Here is a 22,738-nt window from a genome sequence, read left to right as displayed (position 1 = left end):
CATGTAGAATTATATTGAGTGATAAATGTTCCCTAAAGGTTATAAAAAAGTGTTGTTCTTTAAACATATAAATAATTGGACCTTGAGAAAACCTGGACATGTATATCTAGTTTCCATATGGAAATGTTTTGATTACATCTAATTGTTCATCAGCCTAAGAAAAAAAATTAAATGCTCTTCTGTGGCATTATTGACATGATTTGGTGGAGAAAGTGATAAAATGGGGATTTCAAGTGTGAAGTCCAGCTCAGTGAGCTGTAAATAGTGTATACAAAGAGGTGCAGAAAAGAAAGGAAGCCTCTTAGCCCATGCATAAATTACACACATCATTTACATATTCATTATGTTTTGTGTACTAATGAGAATATTTGCTTAATAACCCCACCAACACAGTCAGCTTTTGATTTCAGCCGAACAAATAGGCGAGTCGGGTCATATTGGTAAAGCAGATGAGGTCAATGATACTTAATCGATTTCTACTGTGAATGGGATCAGTTGTATGGCTTTAGTTTGTGTGTTGAACAAAATGAGCCACTACCAAAGTGTAAACGCGCACTTGATGGGGGCTGGTGAAAGTTAATTAAATCAACATAAGCATTCAAACTCTGACTTTCTCCTATTGTCTCAGTGGAATAACTTACTGCTTTAGTAATTACTTGCACGGCTGGCACAACTAGGTTCAGGTCCTTCAGGTGCAGTAAAATCTCAAACAGAGCATGAAAAATTAAGTCTTAAAAAATAATTTCTAACATTCACAGTGTTAATGATTCATAATGTGTATGAATTTAACGAAGGGAAGGGAGAAAAAACCCAGAAACGGGGGAAGGGCAATGAAGAGATGAGCTACAAATAGGAACGATGGCGGTGGCAGGTTGGCACCGTGCCATCCAGTCAGCTATTGAGCGGGGGCAGACATGGGCATGGGCGAAAGGGGCGCTGAGAATAAGAATGGAAGAGGAAGAGAAGCGCACCGTCATACTGCTGCCCCGATGCCACCTTCACTGGCACAGCGGAACTAGCAGAGGGAAAACATAGAGGAAGTGGATAGTGAAGCAGCCATGTCCGACAGATGCCAACATTCGGAGGGTGAGCTAGATGTAGCTGGTGTACAAACTGATACGAGAGCTTTAACGGCAAATCATGGCGTTGAATTTTTGGATCTTTTTTTTTTCGCCCTATGCCTCTTGGCGAGTGCCATCCAGCGGGCATTGTGCCAGCTTGTTCTACTTGAAACGAAGACGACAAATACACAAAGACCTGTCGAACACAAGAACTTCAGCCTACAGGATTTGTATACAAGAACCTCTGCCCTCAGGATTTGTTTCTAATCACTGCTTGTTTGGATAAAGCCAATACGAGGTGCCCATGCACCTGACATAGACGCGATGGCATAGTCGTAATGGCTGCAAAAGCACAGCGAAACAGATGGCGCTCTGCCAAGACAGCTAATCACATGTGCCAACAAAACCTCCATACGGTGAGCAGAAGATTTCACATGTCGTAAATGTTTTGTACGATGGCAACCCCTGAAGGGACCATTTGGAAACAGAGATGGCATCATGCCAAACGCCAACCCGGAGGTGTTCGCCGGCGCCAAGCAAGCTAAACCGAAGTGAAGCGAATCTGGATGTGAAAAGTAACCAAATAATGGACAAACATATTCATGTACTGTCTGGGATAGAATACAACATGATGTCTTAAAGCCAAAAATAGTTAAGGAAGTTAGTGTTTTTCAAAGGCATTGTATTGTGTTTTAAAAATATAAAAATCATAGAGCAGATAAATGTAGGGCAGTGAAACAGGAAACACCTTGAGCCTAATGAAGAACAGTAGGAGTGGGTGAAGAATGTGCATCAATTTTTCTGAACGTGCACACCTGGGATGTTCTTAAAGGGATACTCCCTCAGCATGCTCTGACTGCTAACAGGAGGAATGTGCTGGCATCATCTCAGGATATGTCAGCTTGTGTTTTGCTTTTGCCAGTCAGGGTGGTGCTGCAGCCACCAGGGCGGGCGACTGTCTGGGCATCAACTGCGTCTAATTAACAGCCCCAGACTCATTCTAACAGCCGATCATAATTAGTGATTTAATCGCTCGTCAACGCTTTCTCTCCCCCCTTTAAATTGCACCTCCTCTTTGGACACGTGCGGATAAGCCAAAGGAACGCTGGAGTCCCCCTCCCCTCGTCCTCATCCTTCTTGGCTTCAGACTCCAGAGGGATCTTAATTAAGCCTGGGCTTCATTATGCAAATGGAGTACAATAAACGACAGCAGAGGCGGAGCTTCAGTCAGACGCAGACCAAGCCAAAGACCCTGGAAAATGTAAAAAGCAGAAGACTTCTGGATCTCTGTGATGTTTTTTGCACTACAGTAATAGTATACTTTTGTCTGATGTATGTTTTTGGGTGTACACTGGTGCTGCTACAACTAATCATGTGCTCACGATCTTTGCTTCCACTGGAGGAAACTGGATGTGCAGGATTTCTCCTCACAAAGAAAACTCATAAGGGACCAGTGACAATGAGCCCCTTAATATCACCAGTTGGCCGTTGTCGTGGATACGTGGAGAGATGGTTGAGATAGGATAAGAGAAAGAAGGCAGACGGAAACACTGACAGTGGCAGCAGCATGGCAGCTAATGTCATCTCAGTTTAATCATCGCATGGGATCATGGGGTTCATGAAAATTCATTTGCATATCATTAAACGGAGAGAGGTTATTTTGTGCGGGCAGCCGAAATGGGATTGGATGAAGACGGGGGGAAAAAATGGCAAATGGAGGAGCTCGTTATTAAACAGCAATGTTTTATAGTCTGCCAGCCGATTCATTTAATTTAGGCATAATTAAAATGTGTCAGACCCAATCAATCATTCCAACAGGGATACTATCAATGTTTCAGACTGGAAAAACACTAATCTTTAGATATAGGGGCAGACATTTTCCAATAACAGCCTAAGTGCTCAAGTCTTCAGTGAGCTTGACCTGTCCACTCTTTATCTGGAGGAGATTGATCAAAACATCCATTGTGGCACACATGTATTGTGTCAGAATACATTGCATTTTGACAGGTGGTGCATTTGCTAGTAAGGGCCCATACCACATCTTTTTGACCTTATAGTAGGTGTTGGTGTGTATGTGTGTGCATTCAAACATGCATCTCACATTTGCATAAGTGATGTAATTAGACCGCCCTTTCACATGCAGATCAATTTGAAAACATGGCAATCACACTAACACACACCTACAGGCGTGCACACAAACACACGTCAGCCACACGCTTTGTGCCGTGACCACCCCCGGATCATGGAGAGTCTGTTGTCTGTGAGCAGAGAGTGTAAAGATTAACATAATCCAGCTAATAAGTGTGAGTAATATTCACACAGCGACGCGTGGCATAGACACTGTCCTGCTGATGCGCATTTGTATCTCATTATAGATGTAAAGTACTGGAGGGGGGCTAGCAGAGGGGTGCCATGGTTCAGAAGGGAGGATCAGGGGTTCCCCAAGTGTGGACTTCCAAAATAGACACCAAAAAATAGCATACAGTACTTTCATGCAATTATAGCGTGAACCTGGGAGATCCAGAGTGTGCTGTTTTCTTAGTGCTCCTTATCACAAGTTGCACCCCTGGATCATCACACAGGAATTCTAATGTTTGCCTCTGCTCATTTACAGTAGATAATGGCAGCAGCTACAGAGAGCGTCCCTTTTCCTCTAGAATGTAGGAATTATAAATTGAGTGTATTTGGGCTTGCAGGCGAGCTCTGCTACATGATTGATTAGAATGGTGTGACGACCATTAAAAAGTCATTTAAAAGATGGATAGGGACCACATTTCCAAATAAAAACCACTTTATACCTGATGAAGTGCTGAACAAACTCTCCTTAGAAGACATTTACTGATTACTCTCCATGTGACTGAGTGTAATGTGGGAAGTACCTACATGTAACGAGTGGAGCACACATTAATTGCATAAGATAGTGAATGCATAGTAAAGGATGACTTATTAGAAAGCTTGCTTAATTAAGAAAGTCGAAATTACGAGAACGAATTGTTGTCTTGGTACACCAGCAAACAGAGAGCACAAATACTGATTGAAATGTATCAGATAGCGTGGCGTTGCTGCTTCAGAAGCCTTATCCACAGAAGCAGAGCTGTATCTAAACGTGCAAATGTATTTCTGTTCTGTGTCTTTAATGCCGGGCTCCTCCACAGCAGCGTGCTTGCAGATTCATGCATAAACATGAGCTGGCCTTTCGGCTCTCTCCTCACATAACCAATCTAAATCTAAATGAGCCCCCACTACAGATAGACCAGCAGGCAATGACATTACACCCCCCTCCGCCCGGCCCAACCCCCTCTCCTCCAGCCCGCTACCCCCAGCGACACATATTCACCAGCAGGCAATCATTTCACGCCATCCCTCAAAGCCCCACCTTCTCCCCCCACGCGGCCACTCGTACCCCCTTTTTGCCGCAACCCCACCAGCTGCACAGCATTCATTTGATTAAGAGGGGGAGGACAGGGAGAAGGAGAAAAGCTGGGGGATCACTTTATCAGGATGACTTTCTAAGGTGGCTATCACAAGCTATGGAGCCATCTCAAGTTGTTTATTTGCATTTTCTATTATGTAGTTTGTATATTTAGCTTTATTTCATTTGTACCAAAGTGGGACTAACCTTTGCAGTTATTGCAAATAAGAGCCCCATAATTAAAGACAGTGATCTTCTCAAAAAGTCTGTTTACATAAGTTTTGGCCTGTTGGACTTTCCAAAAAATAATAAACAAATTCTCCTGGCACGAAGATTGATCTCTGAGGTGTACATTGTATATGAAAATGTGAGTGTCCTAAATGTGCTGTGGTGTGCATTTTAGTCCCCTTAGTCCCAGAGTCGTAAAACACATTATCATCATCAGCAGCAGCAGGAGCAGCAGCGTAATTCATCCAAGGTCGTTAATATTCATCATATCATTTAGTCACAAAGGAAACTCATCTGGCTGAATGTCACAGATGTAATTAATGAAGTGACCCCAGAGGTCATGGCTTCATTCACCAAGCGCCTTCTACACACCGCTGTTACACTTATCAGAGGTACACACACACAGACCCCCACACCACCTACAATATGAAACGCATGCATAATACCCCATGCATACCATAACACAAAATGGTTTCTTCTGGGTAAGAGATGAGACCGGAACATGCACCAAAGCAGACTTTATTAAGCTCAGTGGAGTTTGGGGAAGGGAAAAGGGAGGTAACACACAGCATAGGTAAGAACTGGGCAAGGGACAGTATAGAGACACACTAAACCACTGGAGCAAGACGTTAGGACAGGTGCACATCACGGGTATCTTTTTGGTCATCACTATGGCAACAACATATCCAGAAAATAAAGAAAAATAATAGTTTTACCTACAGCAAGGTTAACAGAGCCCCTTCACCATAGAGGACCCCAATATGTACATCTTACAGTCACTAAGATCAAGAGAAGTTAAGAGAAATTAAACCCAAAGTAATCAGTGTACAAAACTGTCTTTGCGGTATTTGGAATGCACATTTCTGCACAGAAGAAAGCTCATTGGTATTGACGTAAACATTTGTTAGTTAGAAAATCAAGAAATTTGAAAAAAAGTGAAGTCAGTCCACATGCTTTGGGAAGTGGGTTGTGAAGTCCAGTCGTTGCATTGGAGCTCGATGGACAATGAGACTAGACATTGCACAACACAGAGAGACTGACACTGTACCAAGTGGAGGTTCTAGGGGTTGAACTCCTTCAAAAAGCTATGCAGTATCTCTCTAAGCACTGAGAAGGTAATGCCCCAGTAGCGTAAGGTTACTCTGAAATCTGGAAGCCTCTATGTTTGATGAAAAAAAACAACAAAAAAACATGTATTGTGAAAGCCATTTTGTAATAAATATGAAGATACTGACAAACTTGTTGGAATTGAGCCCCACATATCCATTTTCCAATAGTATTACAGGAGCAAGTTTAATCAACAGCATCACAGGTATCATTACAGTTTGTAGTCATTAAAGCCTAGTGGTAAAGCGATCAGAGCATGCATCTATCTACAGTATCATATTAGAAACTACAGTACATTAGCAGCAAACTGGACATCCTTAAGGGCTGAAGTTCAACACTATGGTTTAAAAAAACAAACAAAAAAAATAAACTTTCTCAAGAGAAGTAAAACTCTTTAACCGCTATACAGACTGCCATGGCTCTAGGTTGGGATTTTGGTTACAGTCACCAGTGTGCTTATGAGAGGCAGAAAAACAGTAGCTTAGATATAGGGACTCCTTTCCTTTTCTTTAAAAACAGCAATACATCGTCAAGTAAACAGTAGCGCTTATTCTTGTAGGTCATATGGTTAAAGTATTATCTTGTCTTTGGATTTTTGTCTTAAAGCATTAATTATTGTTTAGCTATTATTGTTATATTATTATTACAGTCAGAATAAGTTGCAAATGAACACAGTAGTAAAGGTTAAGAGTAAACAAAAATAAGAAGGCAGGTAGGGAGGAAGAATAAATTAAGTTTACAAAAATAACATCAGTAACATCCAAAGTTGGTTTGTTTTTTTCCCATCGGCTTTGCGCAGCAGCTCCCAAAACTGTAAACAGGAAAGGGAGCCAAGTCTCAAACATCCAATTAAGTCTTGAGTCAGCCATACAAAAGCTAAATACTGTACATTTACCCCTCACATCATTAAACACTTTAGTTTTAATATGTAACAATCTATTACTCAGTGTGAAAAGCTCAGATCTTTGAAATGCAGGTCTTTTTGGGAAATATTGTTAATACTTAACCATGCACCTTTTGTTTTTAAAAGGTATGGTATTAAAGTCACATTGGAAGTGGAGCAACGTTGAGCTGTTAACCTGAGCATAGAAAGCTTTACATTAATCACATAACATTGGTAAGCCATTGGTATATTCAAATAGAGTGGAAAGGCAGTTACGTCACCTCTCCTGAACATATCAAAACTGTCTTTTTCATAACCATGACACTATAATATCGAAGCAAGACAGTTTATCTCGATCCATAAGTTTTTATATTAAGAAACTATTACTAAACACACACAATGTCAATTTGAGTTTGGTTAAAGTTTCCATGTACAGTATTAATGGTTGAGTGCTATAAAAATAGTTTGCCCCACTGAGGACAAACTGGCCTTTTGCTTTCTGTGCTATTTGGGTTGTTATCCACTAAAGGAACATAGAAGGTGTACAACAGAAGACTCATCATTGGCTTGCGGAAGGGCGAAGCTGGAGGTCTGCACCGTAGTATCAGTCTTTTTCTACGAATGTATACCAAAGCCAGCAGCAGGTCCCATCCTTTCACCTTACAGACGTCAGCTCTGCGGTTCATTATTGAAAAAACAAGCACGTTCAAACTAAATCCACAGACATGTAAAATTTTGGTTATGAGCTTTGGAATCTGAGTCAGTCTTTACAAAAGCTCTATGCAAATACCGCCATCTAAGATATTATTTGTTTTTTCCACTTTTTTGTCCTTTGACTTTTTTCAAGTTTATCTTTTGGAGTACTCTATTTACACTAAAATCTCTTTGACAATTTTTTGTGTAGACTGGCGCTACATGCTACACAACAAGTCATCTAGCACTGTCTGGTGGAGGGCCCAATGTAAGTCTGGCATGCAGACTGAGAGGTAGACTGCAGGTCTAGCTGGGCAGTGAGGTCACGTACTTGGAGAATGCTCTTTGGCCTCTGTGGCATCTGTTTATTTTTCATCAAGATGGTGTTTGGTTGTAATAGAAGCTATTTTCAACACTGAAGGACAGACCAGCAATGGGTTAAAGTACAATGGATATGTGTAAAGTAATGGTAGCGAAGACTTGGTTTGGACTCTCCAATTCACATGGAAGAGTTTCTCTTTGGGCCACTATGGCTCTGGATCTTTGGGGTGTTCAGGTTGGCAGCAAGGTGGACAGTTTATGGTAGCAGATGAACATTAAGTGCAGGAAGGTTTAAAGGAGTAAAGGGGACCATTGGAGAAATAAGGACTACAGCACATTTCAGGCTCTATCCCGCTCCCCGGCCCCCGCACTGAGCTCTGCCTCTCGCTCCACAGAGTCAGAACTCATGCTGCGGGCTCTCTTCTCCTTTGCCCGGGCATTCTGGAACCACACCTGCAACATAAAGGAGAAATATGCAAACCTTTCAGTAAGTATAATTTATTAATACTGGCTTCCATCCCATGTGGAAAAATTGGAAAACACCAACACATCAAGAGAGATGCATTCTTTGTGGTTCTTTACTTTCGGGTGATTATTAGGTAAAAAAAACTACATCTGCAACCATCTGATTCATAGTGTTTTGCAATCTGCAAAAATGTATGAAATACTAATTTGAAAAGAGATTGTCATTGCTCAAATATACTCATAGACCAGACCCCCCTGCAAAATATGGTATCATTAAAATATTTTTCTCCTGCACTGTTGATGTTTACCTGCACAACCCGGTGAGGCAGTCCTAGTTCCTGGCCTAGTGCCTCACACTCCTGTCGGTTTGGTGTTCGGTGAGTCCTGTAGAAGTCTCGAAGCTGGAGAATCTGGAAGTGGCTCATCTGTGTCCTTTGGCGCTGCTGCTGTGAATGTTGGTAGTTCTGCTGCAAATTTGGTGTCTCACCCCAATCTGAACTGGGCCCCCCGGATCCCTCGGGACTTGAAGACGCCAGGTCGGCCATACTGGAGCTCTCCTCGCACGGGTACTCGTCCTCTTCTTCCTCATAGTCCTCATCCTCGTCTGGGTTGTTGAGATCAGTTGTAATAGTCAAGGATGACATAGCGGGTCTAGAATTTGGTTCTTTGCTTACTGGATAAGCAGGGTGTGTAAGATGGGAGGAGATCGATGGGCCAGGTCTCTCCATGACAGAGGACGTAGCTATCTGCCCACTGGATCCATTGCTTATTGACAAGTTAAAGCCTGCTCTTTCAGCTTCAGCCCAGTGTCGAGATCGCATATGGGCGTCTAAAGCACTCTTTACTTTGAAGAGGGCTCTACAAAATGGGCACCGCAGGTGGTTCAAACCCAAACTGAATGTGGACCCTGGACCCATTGACCGGAACTGTCCTTTTCTTTCTCTCGCTCTTGTGTTCTGAAACCAGACCTGTAAAGACATGAAACAGCCAATACATTATTTATTACTCATTTACTCGAGCCTTTACTTTAATCTTGTCTTTACTGTGTACTGTGTCTTATCAGGATTAGAAAATTATAGTTCATCTTCAAGCCACTTGGCAATAGTATAATATAATAAGTGACATATTTGAAGTGTAAAATAATAATACCTGAACAACTCGTCTTGTAAGGCCCACATCTCGTGCAATGCTTTCCAGGACTCCTCTGGTGGGGTTGGAGTCCATGCTGTAGCGCTGATACAACACATCTAGTTGTTCTGGGGTGATGGTTGTTCTCTGGCGCTTGTCTCGTCTGTGTTCCTCTTCTACGTCTTTGCCACTCCTTTGAGATTCAAAGTTAACTTCAGTCATAAGCTTTGAATTCTGTTTCAATGATGCAAGAGCATTTTGTGAAAGGCTCCCAGAGTGATCAGGCAAAGTATTCTTCATTTGTAAGCTGTTCAAATGTGAAATCATTGGGTGTGGGGCATTCGGGTGTAACTGAGACATGGTGCCAGAAAGCATTTGGTTGGCCATTAAGGTGTGGTTCGGATGGAGCATCATGTAAGGCATTGTTCGGTCTGTAAAGCCAGAGTGGAGGAGCTGAACTTGGGACTGAGCTGCCAGCAGATGCCTAGTTTGGTGCTCTTGCCACAGTTGGAATGATGGCAAAGACATTGGACAGAAAGTACATTGAAACTGGGCTGTGGGCAGAGGCTGGGAAGTACTTTGTTGCTTTGTTTCAGCATTTAAACTGGAGGGAGTGCCCCTATCCTCAGAATCGAATGATTTAATAACAGCAGATTTTTCAATAGGTGGAGGATTTGTACTCTCTTTTCTAGGGTCCGACATAGGTGCTATTTTTTGGGAAGAAGAGCATGGCTGTTCTCTGTCTTGAGTCCCTTCACCCTTTTCGGGTAATAAAGTGTGCATGCTATCGATGTTTTTTACACTCTCATCTACATTCTTTGTTGTTTTGCTATCATGACCCAAATTAGCTTTATCAACTTGTATCTTTTTAACTGGTTCCACAGCATAGGCAGAGGACTCTGGAGCAGGCGAGTCTGGGTTTGTATAGTATTCATAAGTCAAGTCCATTGAGTTTTCATTATGACTGTCCCCTTGTCCATCCACACATCTGCTGCTTTCCTCCTCGTCATGGTTCATATTGGAGCCATTGCTCTGAGAGTGAATGTTGTCAAAGTGGCTTTTGCTCTCGCCCCCAAAACTTTCTTCATTCCCTCTGTCTTGGTTTTTGCGGGCTCTTTGTCTAGCATTCTGGAACCATACTACAATGACTCTATTAGGCAGAGACAACAGAGCAGATAGTCTTTCATATTCCTCCTCTCTGGGGTAAGGAGTGGCCTCAAACACACCCTGGAGAGTCTCAAGCTGTTGCTCTGTGAAGCGGGTTCGAGAAGAGCGCCTTCCCCGGTGGAGTTCTCTTGGGAGATCCACTGGCTGGGGCTGAGCGGTCACAGAAGTAAGGGCTGGGGACATAGTTGATGAAGATACTGACAAAGACTGACTCTGTGTTTCTTCCTCTCTGCTTTCCTCTAAAGCTGTGGTTGGGGGGTTATTAAAATTGTAAGGGGAGTCTTTGTCTCTCTGTCTTTCTTTAAATAATGTGTTGCGGAACCAGTGTTTGATGACTTTGTGAGGCAGTCCAGATGTGGCAGACATTTTGTTGATCTCTTCATCACTTGGGAGGCTGTTAATATCAAAGTGTTTCCTCAGAATTGCAAGCTGCTCCTCGGAGATCCTTGTCCGGGTTCGTTTACCCTGTTGTTCAAGTATAGATGGACTCATCTGGGGTTGCTGCCCTGCTGGGACGGGGCTTGGCTGGGATGCCTGACCTAATAGAGGAGTGTTAAGCTGTGAAGGCTGTGCAAGTAAAGCTGGACTCAGAGGGGACTGCTGAGCTAATAAAGCAGGGCTGGACTGTGGCTGCTGCCCTAAAAGTGCTGGGTTTAGCTGGGACTGGTAGAGTTTTGCTAGATCTGGGTTTGCATTTGAATCAAGCCAGGGTTGGGGCTGCAGGGCGACAGACTGCATGACAACTGGGGAAAGAAGTGGCAAATCCATGGGGAAAGGGATGGGGGGCATTGGAAGCTTGGACAAAGGCAGGGGAGGTATCTGAAGCTGAGGCAGTGGCAAGGGGAGCATAGGTATCTTAGGTAATGAAAGTGGCATGGTCTTTGCCTGGGTTGTCCCAGAAGTGCTTGGTGTTGTTGCTTCTTCCTGTTGTGATAAGGCTGGAGCTTTTGGAGAGGGTGGAGAAGAAGAAGCAGTTGATAAGGTTTTCACATCAGAAGGTGAAGTGCTTGTTTGTTTCGGAGGTTCAGACACTGTGAGCAACTCTGAGGATGCACAAGGTTTCATTTGTGCGTTTACTTCTTCTGCTATGGATTCTAGTTCTTCATTTGTTGACTTTGCTGTACTTGTGGTGGCTACAGATGAACTCTCTGTAGATTTAGATTGTGTGATAGGGTACATCTGGTCATATTGGGATCTATACTCTCTTGAAAATTTCTCCAGAGCAGATGTGGGGAATAACATTCTGTGAATGTATTCTTGGTGGCTTTTCAAAATAAGTGCATCTGAGAAGAACTTGCCACAATCTTTACACTTTTTTCCATCACCACAGCACGTCCTTTCTTTCTTTTCGTCTTCAGGTTTGTTCCCATTTATCTCCAATGGAAAGCTTTCTGTCTCTACTTTATTTAAGTCCACTTTATTGCAGACCTCTAACAGCCCATCTTCTTCCTCAGTAGCAACTCCATTTCCCTGTTTTAAGCATGCTTCTAATTGTTCTGAGCAATTTTGTTTGTCTTCAATGAACAGACTCTGCTGCTGGTGTCTGTGTCTACTTTGTATGTATTGCAGCGCCAGCTCATACCCATAACTCTGCAGCAGTGCTCTAAGAGGCTCACCATTTACAGCAGCATAGGGGACTCTGGGAGGAGGGCACTGCTGTCCGAGGAGATTAATAGGAGATACATTTACTTCCTGTTTCTGGCTCTCATTTTTCACTGGGGGAAGAGGCACTTCCCCTTTATCTACCTCAGAAATCCTAGGTTCTTTTTTAGTCTTGTCAAAGGTGGGATCATTGCTACTTTCTTCACTGTTAACCTCACACTTCTCATTTTGTTGGTACACAGACCCATCTGAGCTTTCATTTTGGCTTTGTTTTTCAGTTGTTTGGGCAGATGACTCATTTTTATCCACCGTCTTGCTACTTTCTTTTAATATGGAGTTTGTAAAGTCAAACTGGTTGAGATCAGAGATTTTGCCAGCAAGTTCAGAGTTAAGCTTAATGTCCCCAGCTAAGTAAAAGGGCAGGAGAAGCTGTTGCTGCAGAGAGAGCAAGTTATCTGCAGCCACAGGAAAGTGATGCTTAAGGAGATTATCTAGTCCCATAGGCAGATGATGCATCACTTGGGACTGCAGTAGCGCTGTTTGCTGCTGTAAGTGAGCTTGGGCCTGAGCCTGAGCTTGGGCTAACTGCTGCTGCTGTAAAAGCATTAGCTGGTTCCTTGATGCTAACAGCTCTGCCACTCTCTTTTTAGCCTGCTGGCACTCAGAATTAACAAGGGCTGACTGGGCCTCAGCAGCCAAACTATTGCTTAGTAATGAGGAGCTTGCAACATCTGGTCTCTTTGTTAAAGATGAACTCTTAGATGGTTCTTCCCTAGCCTGGGTGGAGGTGGTGGGAGCACTTGCAGAAGTGTTTTGGGCAGCGCGGGCTCTGGTTTGGTGAAGAACAGAGCGAAGATGTATGTCTAGTGTGGAACTCTGGCTATAGCCCACTCCACACAGTTTGCAGCGGTAGGGCCTAGGATCTGGTCCACGAGGGGTCTCAGTAGTACTAGTACTGCCTGCACTGGAATCTTGAAGGGCTCGTCTAGCTCTGTGGAGATGGGACACAGAATTAAAGTGCACCAATAAAATGGTTTTCTGAGTGAAGGATTCTGAACATATTGTGCATTTGTAGGGCCTGGATGGATCTAAGTAGCGGTCTAAGGTGGGGTTTGAACTCTTTTTGATAAGAGAGTTAGAAGCGGCCTCAGTGAAAGAGGGTTCAGTTATGGTCTCCTCATGTTTCTCTGTATCTGTTAAACCTTCTTCTTCAACCTCACCCACTATTTCCTTTAATTGCTCTTTTTTCTCACTTTCTAAAGCTTCCTCTTCCTCCATCTCCTCACCCTCTCCCGCTTCTTGTCCAATTTGAGGTGACAGGCTGAAGTCCTGTTGAACGGCACTCTTGTTATGCTCCATGTAGTGCGCAGTATGGGGTAGTAAATGTGTGTTCTGCCCCTGTGAGTTGTCCAGCTGTTGCCCGGAGTGTGTGTTCTGCATATGTCGCTGCAGGGCCTCCTGACTGCGACATTGTCTGGAACACAGGGGGCACTCTGTCGCCGCCCTCATGGCATGGTATTGCCAGTGCAGCTGCAGCTTCTCCTGAGTAGGAAACGCTAGGCTGCACCTGCTGCAGCGAAAACGGTAACCATGGCGATCTGTGAGAGGAGGGGGGTCGCTAGATGGAGATGTAGGCGGAGAGGAGGGGGACTGAGGAGCCACTTTGCCGTTAGAGGGGTGAGTGGTGTTGTCTTCTAGGGGTGGGGTGAGCAGAGCTGTGACATCTTTGGGTGCGGCAACTTCACTTTCAGTGGTTTCTGTAGAGATGCCTGAAAAATATATAAATGATACATTTGTATTCTATAGTTCTTGAGTTTTTTACTAACCCTACTAACCCTAACACAATTTATTTATTCATTACAATGACCCATTCACAGATTACACCAAGACCAGTTTTGTTTGACGTGGTTTAACCTAGACTAGATTAGACTGCCCTTGGCCCTTGTTATGAGTTTGGCCAATATTTATGGACCCAGTTTATACTGAGAAAGTGTTGGTCTCATGAAGTAGAATGTATGTCATCTATTCCTTTAAATTTTATCATGTACAATTAATTATCTTTTACTCTATATGTATTATATTATTGTATAGAATGGCTGTGTAATCCTTCAGTCATCCAGGTATGATCCATAGCAAAAGAAAAATTAAATTCAGTCAACTGGAAAAAAATTTAAGACCGAAGACGTTGCGCTGCTCATTTAAGTGGCTGTGTTTACCACATTTTATACAATAATCAAATACTAAAATGCATTCAAGTACATTTAATTATGTATTTGAACACACTAGAGATTTATATCCCACCTCCATAACTCTATGGTCTAGATCTATAAATAATCCTTTTTCCATAAAACTATAGACTTATATACCAACCATTTTTCTGTGCATCAGCAGAAGCAATAGCATCCGTAGTCTTTGCATTACTAGTCTTCCCATTTTTCATTTTGTGTTCATCTGTACAAGAGTCAGGTGAGGCTTCCACCTTTGAGTGAAGTGCTGGTTCTTCCACTGGTGGAGTTACCTAGAAGAAGGAAAACATTAGTTATTCAACATTTTCTTAATTCAACTGCCTGAATAAAACATGTTCACTTGTACTGCAAACACCCCGACTTATAAACAGCAAGCGCCTGTTTCCTTCTCTAATAAAAGATTCAAGTGTGAATTTGTAATGTACATCTTGCACCTGTCACTACAGCCTGATATGAAGCTAAAAATGCATCAATTTGGTAATAAGTGTATATAGTGGTGATATGTGGGACTACCATCTCCTCCTGCGACACCCTCCAACATGCCCCAAGGGTTTAATAAAACTTTACTGAGCTGAATAATGAATTTATTTAAAATCATCCCTCTCCTTATAGAAACCCTCCATCTTAGTAGCTTCAAGCACTCAGAGCAAATGCTATATCTTTGCGAACAACTAGCTAGCCCAAGGAAAGGGACAGGCGGCTAAAGATGAGATTTACATGACAAGAGTTTTTTCTAACAGATTCATAAGAACGAATGAGAACGTGCACACACACACTCATCCACGTGCACGCTGCAGAGAAAACTGAAGGTCAGGCTTAATCTAGAGAGCGTAATTGGAAAGCAAGGTACATAATGGCCATCATCACCTCAGTCTGAATTAATGAACCTCAATTACTATCAGAGAGAGTGAGGGGAGGCAGGACCATGGTGGTGGGTGCGGGGGGCGTCCAATATGAAAAAAAGAGCGGAGGGAGGAGGACATAAGGGGCAACGAATAAAAAAAAAACTGCACTGGAGAGATGGCGAATGAGTATGGGAGGGGTAGAGCATAAGAAACTAGCAGGGGTGGTGAGGAGTAAGACCGGACGGGGAGGGTTTGAGGATGGTGGTTCGCAGAATAGGAATGATAGAAGGAGCTGGAGGGGGGAGGAAGGAGGGGAGGCAGAGGGGGGCAGCGGAGGGGAGGAAAGGGTGAAAAGCAGTCAGTGAAGTGGAGGCGAAGAGCGCGTGAGACAAAGGCCACTTAGCATACGGGCCAGCGAGATGGAGGACGCTGATGTGGATAGATGACCAGTCTTTGTTAGTTGGAGAGACATAGTAAAAAGCACGGGGGGGGGGGGCTTTTTAGCTTGACTGCACTTCTGGTAATAGAGGGCTACTTAAACATGCATTATAGAAAGACTGGCTTTTTCCCTCACTCGCTCAGTCAAACCCTCTCCTCCACTCTAAAAGAAGCACATACACGGTAGCACACACACCAACACCAAACGGACGGCTGCATCAAAGATGATAGCGGGGAGCTACTTAAACATGCATTAAAAAAAGCCATGCCTTTCTCTCTGGTGCCTTCTTAATGGAATTGTCTCCCAACATTTCACTTGGCCCCATCCCCCACTGCTTTTGCTTCTCATTTTCTATTTTGCATCCAGACAAACGCAAATACAGCAAAATGCTCAGGTAGACTTACAGTGCTGATGAGCTTGTCAACACAGTCTTGTGCCACACTGTGCACATGAGTGAGGTGTTGGCGAATATTAGCGTAAGGGACTTTGAGCTGGCACAAGGGGCACTGGACAGTCTGAAGGGAGAGAACACAGGTTAAACAGTGGAGAGGAGTATTGCCTTATGATAATAAATACAAATGCATACATGCATTCATATAAAAACTAAAATGAATACATCTTGTATATAAAAGGCTTACCTGCTGGTTTTCATTTTGCTGGTGTGTTTTGGGCCGTTTATTTGAGATGGCGTCATCTGTTTCTGTGCATTCAGAGAAAGAGCGCTTCAGTTCTCCCTTTTCCTGTTCTTGCCTTCCGTTTTCTATTCAAAGGAATAACATGAAAATTGTAAACAACGCAATCATGCACACTCTTCAGGGTTGTCATTTTAAGACAGGATTTTAAGATATATTTAGAAAATTACTTAAAATTGGCCAATGTTTGAGATGTAATTTATTTACTAGCGTGTGCTATGACTACCTTTCTCTGTAGAAAATAGGTTTGACCCCGCGTTGCTTGTGTCTTTGGTTTGGTCCAGAAGACCAATTTGAAGCTCAATGGTTGTGTCCATTTCATCGCTGAGCTCTTCTGGGGTTTAAAAAAAAAGAAATAGTTATGTTATGCTTGAGCACTGCATCTTAACATACATCCTTTCTAACGAACTCCCTCAGTCAAGCCAGTGTCTCAGACCACACTCACTGGCCTTTATTGATCAATTATTGATTCTCTATTAACTTCTCTTAAGAGGTGGGGTTGTGACTAGAGAACATCAGCTTCTCTTAATAAGTCTTAAACAACACAAATACAAATTAAAAGACTTAATTTAGATAGTGCTGCTTGTACTTTCAAGCTCTCAAATACATATGTAATATTAATGAATATGTAATATTACATCTTTGAAACATCTTGTAACATCTTAGCGGACTACTTGTCCTCCACTACACCCCTGCATATCCGGAGGATTTGTATTGGCCCATTGATTAGCAGGTGCTAGTTAGCTGTTGTCAGGGGTGATTGTGGATATAACAAGGATGTATATCGACTAATCAATTAGCCTGATCAATATTTGAGCAACAGCCATTACTCATTTTCTCACTCTTTTCATCTTAATCCCTGGGCCGCTCTCTTGATGTCACCAAACACATGCCAGAGAAAATCACATCACGCTGAGCGGCTCACCTGTGACTCCCTCTGTGTTTTTCCTGATGGTGAAAATGGCTGCCAGCTCCTCACCCCCCATTGGCTGCAGCTGGATTAGCCCTTCCCTCTGTTGATGGGTTGGGGTTTGACTGTGTTTGAGTACTTGAATTTTAGATGAGCAAGAGTGGTTGCATAGGAGACAATGGAAGAGCCATGAGCCTCCGTCAACCTCACCGTCATACTGTTGCAAAAACTGAAATGAGATGAGAGAGATATGGGTGTTAATGGAAGGGGAGATTATTTGGTATTGCTTTGAAGACTGATAGTTTCAAATAGAGTGCTCTTCCAAGTTGAATAAATGTGTATCTTATTTGCTGGTTTCCAAAAATAGGCATTTCCAAATTAATTTCCTTATTCAGTATTAATGCCACTGCAATGTTATCAAATGTTCGCATCTTGAAGCAGTCAAATATTATAATGAGAGTATATAATATGCGCAAAGATGCACAAAATAATGAAATAATATTTTCCCCCTTCATTGTGTACGTACTCTGTAGACGCGAATGCCGGCTTTGTGTTGTGCACTGAGCGAGTGCCCGCGGAGTTTCTCCAGACTGCTGCTTACATAGTCGCACAGGTTGCATCTCAGTTGGACCGGGTTCCCTTTAGCAATCAGAGCAGCACCTTCTTGACCCCTGTCTCCACCTTCCTGTAGATGTGCTGCCAGCTGGTACCTGGTGCGGTGTCGGTCAGTCTGGCAGTGCAAGGAGAAGTTGGCCCTCAGCGGGGTAGTGTAGCCACACAGCCTGCAGTGGCATCCCCCGGCGACCAGGGAGCACCATTCAGACTGGGGCAGAGAGCGAGGGCTGTTCAGGTGCTGCTCCACACTCTCCAGGCTGTCAGAGGAGAAGCTAGAGCATATCATACACTGGAAAACACAGAGAGAGAGGGCTCCTGAGGGAGACAAAGAGGCAGCTGGAGGGGGAGAAGGCGAAGGCGATGGGGAAGGGGTCAGAGCTGACCCCAATGTCACAGGCGGCTCTGGAACCTGCTGACTGCTTAGGCGCATACTTAGGGAGAGCTCACCACCTGCAGAACAAACAGAGTGTTAGCCACTGCACGTTAGTGTTGTAAGAATAATGACTCATGCATCGTACTTGTGTTCTGCAGATGTTTGAGCGGAGGGGCCAGGCCTCGGCACTGGGACAAGTAGTATCCTCTCTGTAGCCGCAGCATGTTGTGTGTGTGCTTCTCGCTGGTGGTGTGAATGCGCAGGTTTCGGGCAATGCTGGTCTCATAATCGCACACATCACAACGCCAGCGCTTACCACCATGCGAGTGTGAGTGTACTGCCGAGGTGATCTTTGCCGGCTGGGTGGCAGGAGTGTGGAGAGCCAGTGGAAGTTTGTACGCCTGCTCATCCACTGTGTGTCCACCAGGTGTACTGCTGTTGCTGACATGCATGTGACCATTTGTGTTTCCCCCACTTTGGACATTGTTCAGGTGCTTGTCTGACTGCATGTGTATGCTTAGGTTTCCTTTGGAGGAGGTGGCGTAGTCGCACACCTCACAGCGGTAGGGCTTGTAGCCACAGGCGTAGGTCTCACCTCGGGCCAGGCGAGGATGGGGCTTCCCTGAACTGCAGTACGTGCACACCCCTCGAGCTGCCCCCCCACAGACACATTTACCACCCGAACCTCCACACACGCACTGCCCTCCTGTTTCTGGGTGTTTTTCTTTCATGTGGACTTGGAGCGTATGCTGGGATTTATAGTGCCAGTTACACTTGGGGCATTTCAGTGTCTTGCATGAATTGCGGGAGTGCATTATGGTCATGTGACTCGTCAGTGAATTTGGAGAGAGGTCTTGGTTGAGGTTTTTAGTTACAGCTTCTTTCAGATCTTCTTTTTCTCTCTCATCATCCACCTCTGTCTCTGGTTGACTGTCATTTGGTTCTGGAGCTTTGGCACCATTTCCATTGGTAACAGAAGAGTGAAGAACCCCTGTCGGCCCTCCATCCTCAGCAGTGGGTGAACTGGCAGGCCCCATACCTGCCAGTGTAGGAAACATCGCAGTCGACTGCTGGGATTTAAAGCTCTGTGGAAACCCAGAAATCCAGCCCTGATCTTCCTTAATGTCTTTTACCTCTAAGTCGGGATGCAGAGCAGACGAGGAGGACGGACATGTGAAGTGCTTTGGAGAGGCGGAGAGCGAAGGGGCGGGCTTTGGAGAGGAGGAAGGGGTGGGGTCTGTTTTGCTGTCGTGTGTGCCACTGGCCTGTGCAGTGCTGGAAGAAGAGCAGTGCTGGCTCTGTTGAGGTAATAAAGAACATTTGGATTTATTTTGGCTTTGGTTTGAGATGGCCTCCTCCTCCTCTTGGCCTCCGCTGCCTGTAACTGACGCCTCTTCCACACCTAAGTGCACCTCCCCGTCTTCCCTCCATCGCCCTAACGAACATCCTTCCCTCTGGTTTCCCTTCAGTCCTTCTTCAGTCTGCTCATCTCCCTGGACCTCCTCTGGCCCTTGTGGCGAGAGGGTCAGGAGCTCTTTGGCAGGGGCCATGGCTGAGGTATGAGTGGGTGACCCCTGCTCAGGAATGGCCGCCCGGGACCGCAGAGGAGCAGATAACCCCTGGGGACTGAGGTCGGACTCTCGCTCCTCTCCTCCCCCTCCATCCCCTCCTTCACCACTGTCCATACCAGAGGCTACAGCTGCCGACCATCACGACTCCACCTGTTAGTGCGGAGAGACACACATGAAGCACAGCCATGATTAAAACAAAAGATGGAAGGCTTGAGTCATGTAAATAATATTGCATAACACACAGCCCATTGATTAGCGTCCCTGGATAGCATCTGTTCAATACAGACTTCACAGTGCAATACATAGGCTGGTTACTCAGGGGTTAGCGTTAGCCCTTAATGGGAAAATCAATAGCCCGAGTGCTAAACTAGGTAGAGGAATGCGGGTGAGGGCTTCGCAGGAGGTCTATAATATTCCTCAGGGGATAGGATTAAATAAAGAACTGAACGCTTTTGAGCTAAAGGGCTTTCACTAAATTGCCACACTTGGATAAAAGAACACATTCTTAAGCCTGTGTATCAGTTTTTACATCAAGTGGAGTGTGTCATTAGATGTTATAAGCATATTGGACCTCTAATTTAGTATGACTACCATTACAGAGCATTTAAAAAACTGTTGAAGGTATGAAATGTTGAACAAAATGTAAATTGATACAAAAGAGCACTGTGTGTAGTTATCATCCTAATGTAATTATATACAGAGCTTTAATGTTTGCTATCACGTGATGCATTGCAGCACACGTAAGGTGTAATTGCATTTCGTCTTCACAGCCCTAGATCTGACGTGGTGTCCACCCCCTAATGGATTGCACACAGTAAACACACATTTATCTTTGCAAGAGAAAAACATTGTTTTTTTTTTCTAAAGGCAAAACACAATTGTCCATACATAAGGAAAGGTTTAATCATATACTGCATGTCGAATGATTTTTAAAGAAGTGTTTTTGTTCAACTGATTAATTGGATATGATTACAAAAATGTCTTCTCCTGCATGGACTGACAGATAGGTGCTAGATATGAAGCAAGATGTATGTTTCATATTGTGTGCCTATTCCACAATCTCATTACTGACCTTTTTTAATCAAGGAGAGACCTTAATGTACCCTTTCACCTTCTCCTCCTGCCCACCCCCTCCTTCTGTATGGGCCCCACTCTAACACTCCCCAGCAGCCATCCCCCTTTCCCTATGCCCTGCCCGCACTTTAAAGATATATGGCTCATATCGGCACTCTGATAGTCCTTTAATGTACTGTGCTTATGTCACAGGCCACAGACCCTTGGCCACTGCAGCTGTCCACTGTCCTGCCTGCAAGTGCTCAGGGACCCTGCCTGTCTGCCAGCAGCTGAGAACACTCTCTAATCTGATAAAGATTTTCATTTACACTGCAATCAATAACCCCGGTCTATCGGCAATGTAACTATTTATACAAGCATTCCTGGCTCCCTATCGATCACGAGTGCGGGAAACCATCATTTAACATGTGTGTGTGTATACATCTAGGTGCGTTAATGCATGTACATCCTGTTGTGCGTATCATGTCCATTGAGCACAGGTTCCAAAGCAATATTATAATTTAAGAGCTTATACTAACAGTAGTTTGGGTAGCTTCGAGTGCTGGCAAAACTAGGTTTCCAAATCCAAACAATGTATTCCCTGGGTGATGTCTGTCTACCTATATGTGGGGAGTGAGGGTGAGTGCCAAGCGTGAAAGGATGTGTGGAGGAGAAAGAGGAGGAGGCATAAACACACGCACAAGAGTTGTGTGACTATACTTGTGTTGGTTTTACTTTACAGTATAGGACCAAATGACCAGTGGATATTGTTTTTTCTTCATAAAGGCTGCTGTCAGAGGAGCTTGCAAACACTATGCACCAGTATCAGGTAATAGCACCGCTACCATTGTGTTATTAGGGGCTATCGTAGAGCTAGTGCGGACAGAGAACAAGGAAGGGACTTAGTAGTTCACTCCCAGCCAGTGTGTTGTCAAACCACTAACCAACATGACTACTCCAGCCTTTGTTTACAATGGACCACTCCGTACCACACCGATAGAGCTTAACCGAGCGTAAATATGCCGTAACAGGTGATTCAATCCATAAGCAGATCAACAAAAAGCGTCATTTGTACGAATTAAAGGGATACGCGGACCAAACAGCCTTCTCCGGACTATCGCCGGACGAGTCGCCTGTCGCCGCTATAAATGTAAAATAAACAAGTGCGAGCACTTACATTTGTGCAGCGGCTCCGGTGCGACGCTCCTTACGTTTAAGTAATCCACAAAACAATTGTATAGAGATCCCACTCATTCCTTTTGGATGATCCTCTTGTGTTTTTGCGAAGCAGGAGAGGGGAAACGGGGAGAGGGAGAGAGCAGCAGGGTCCGACTTGTTACCAAACAACAGTGTAATTAAAGCTACATATAGGCTGTGGTAAACAGAAGATGGGGGACGGAGGGGTTTGTGCGAGCTCCAGAGGTAGAATGAGTTCTGATCACTGTGGGGGGAAAAACACTTGGCTCTTTATTCCTGCTAATTAGTTTCCTTCAAAAAATGGCTGAGATTACGCCCAGTGCGCATGTGCGTAATTGCGCAGACACCGCTAATTAGCCCGTTTGGATCAATAGGATTCCGCGAGAGCGAGAGGAGAGAGAGAGAGCGAAAGAGAGGGAGGGGAGAGGCTTCACGGGATGGAGAGAGAGAAAATAAAACATTTTTTAAGCGTAGGAAATTATCGCTGGTATGTTAAATTGTATTTATTTTACTATAACCAGTGACGTAGCTTTTGAACGGATGTATTAAAAAAATAATATATATACATATATATAACATATTACATTATTATACACTTTGTCAAGAAAATGTAGTTTTACAGAAACACAAATGCTGTTGCGTACTGTTAACATTATGTAGGCCCAGCCGAAACAATAGAAAGACGAAGTTGTGAATAAGAGGTTATTTCAGAAGATGTAAATTCATAATT

At 44.0% G+C, this 22,738-nt stretch overlaps 1 protein-coding gene across 1 annotated transcript; it reads right to left on the bottom strand.

The window, feature by feature from the left end:
* Positions 1-5,137: 5,137 nt before the first annotated feature.
* Positions 5,138-22,311, bottom strand: LOC117372046 (zinc finger homeobox protein 4-like). Its single transcript, XM_033967765.2, has 11 exons — positions 21,989-22,311; positions 18,333-19,908; positions 17,726-18,264; positions 17,215-17,428; positions 16,516-16,623; positions 16,236-16,357; positions 16,002-16,112; positions 14,438-14,585; positions 9,320-13,836; positions 8,479-9,138; positions 5,138-8,158 (listed from the first exon to the last, which is right to left on the bottom strand). The coding sequence occupies exons 2-11, from the start codon at positions 19,870-19,872 to the stop codon at positions 8,045-8,047; spliced, it is 8,073 nt and encodes a 2,690-aa protein (XP_033823656.1). The 5' UTR covers positions 19,873-19,908; positions 21,989-22,311; the 3' UTR covers positions 5,138-8,044.
* Between the last annotated feature and the right edge of the window lie 427 nt (positions 22,312-22,738).

Source organism: Periophthalmus magnuspinnatus, chromosome 6 (assembly GCF_009829125.3).
Source record: "Periophthalmus magnuspinnatus isolate fPerMag1 chromosome 6, fPerMag1.2.pri, whole genome shotgun sequence".
Taxonomy (NCBI): domain Eukaryota; kingdom Metazoa; phylum Chordata; class Actinopteri; order Gobiiformes; family Gobiidae; genus Periophthalmus; species Periophthalmus magnuspinnatus.
The sequence above is the reverse complement of the archived record's forward strand: the minus strand, read 5'-3'. Positions and strand labels throughout refer to the sequence as shown.

Coding starts and splice junctions, on each gene's coding strand:
- LOC117372046 (XM_033967765.2), bottom strand. CDS start 19,872: ATGGACAGTGGTGAAGGAGGGGATGGAGGGGGAGGAGAGGAGCGAGAG. Junction 9,139..9,319: donor TTACAAGACGAGTTGTTCAG/GTATTATTATTT, acceptor ATGTCTTTACAG/GTCTGGTTTCAGAACACAAG. Junction 8,159..8,478: donor TGCCTCACCGGGTTGTGCAG/GTAAACATCAAC, acceptor TTTATGTTGCAG/GTGTGGTTCCAGAATGCCCG.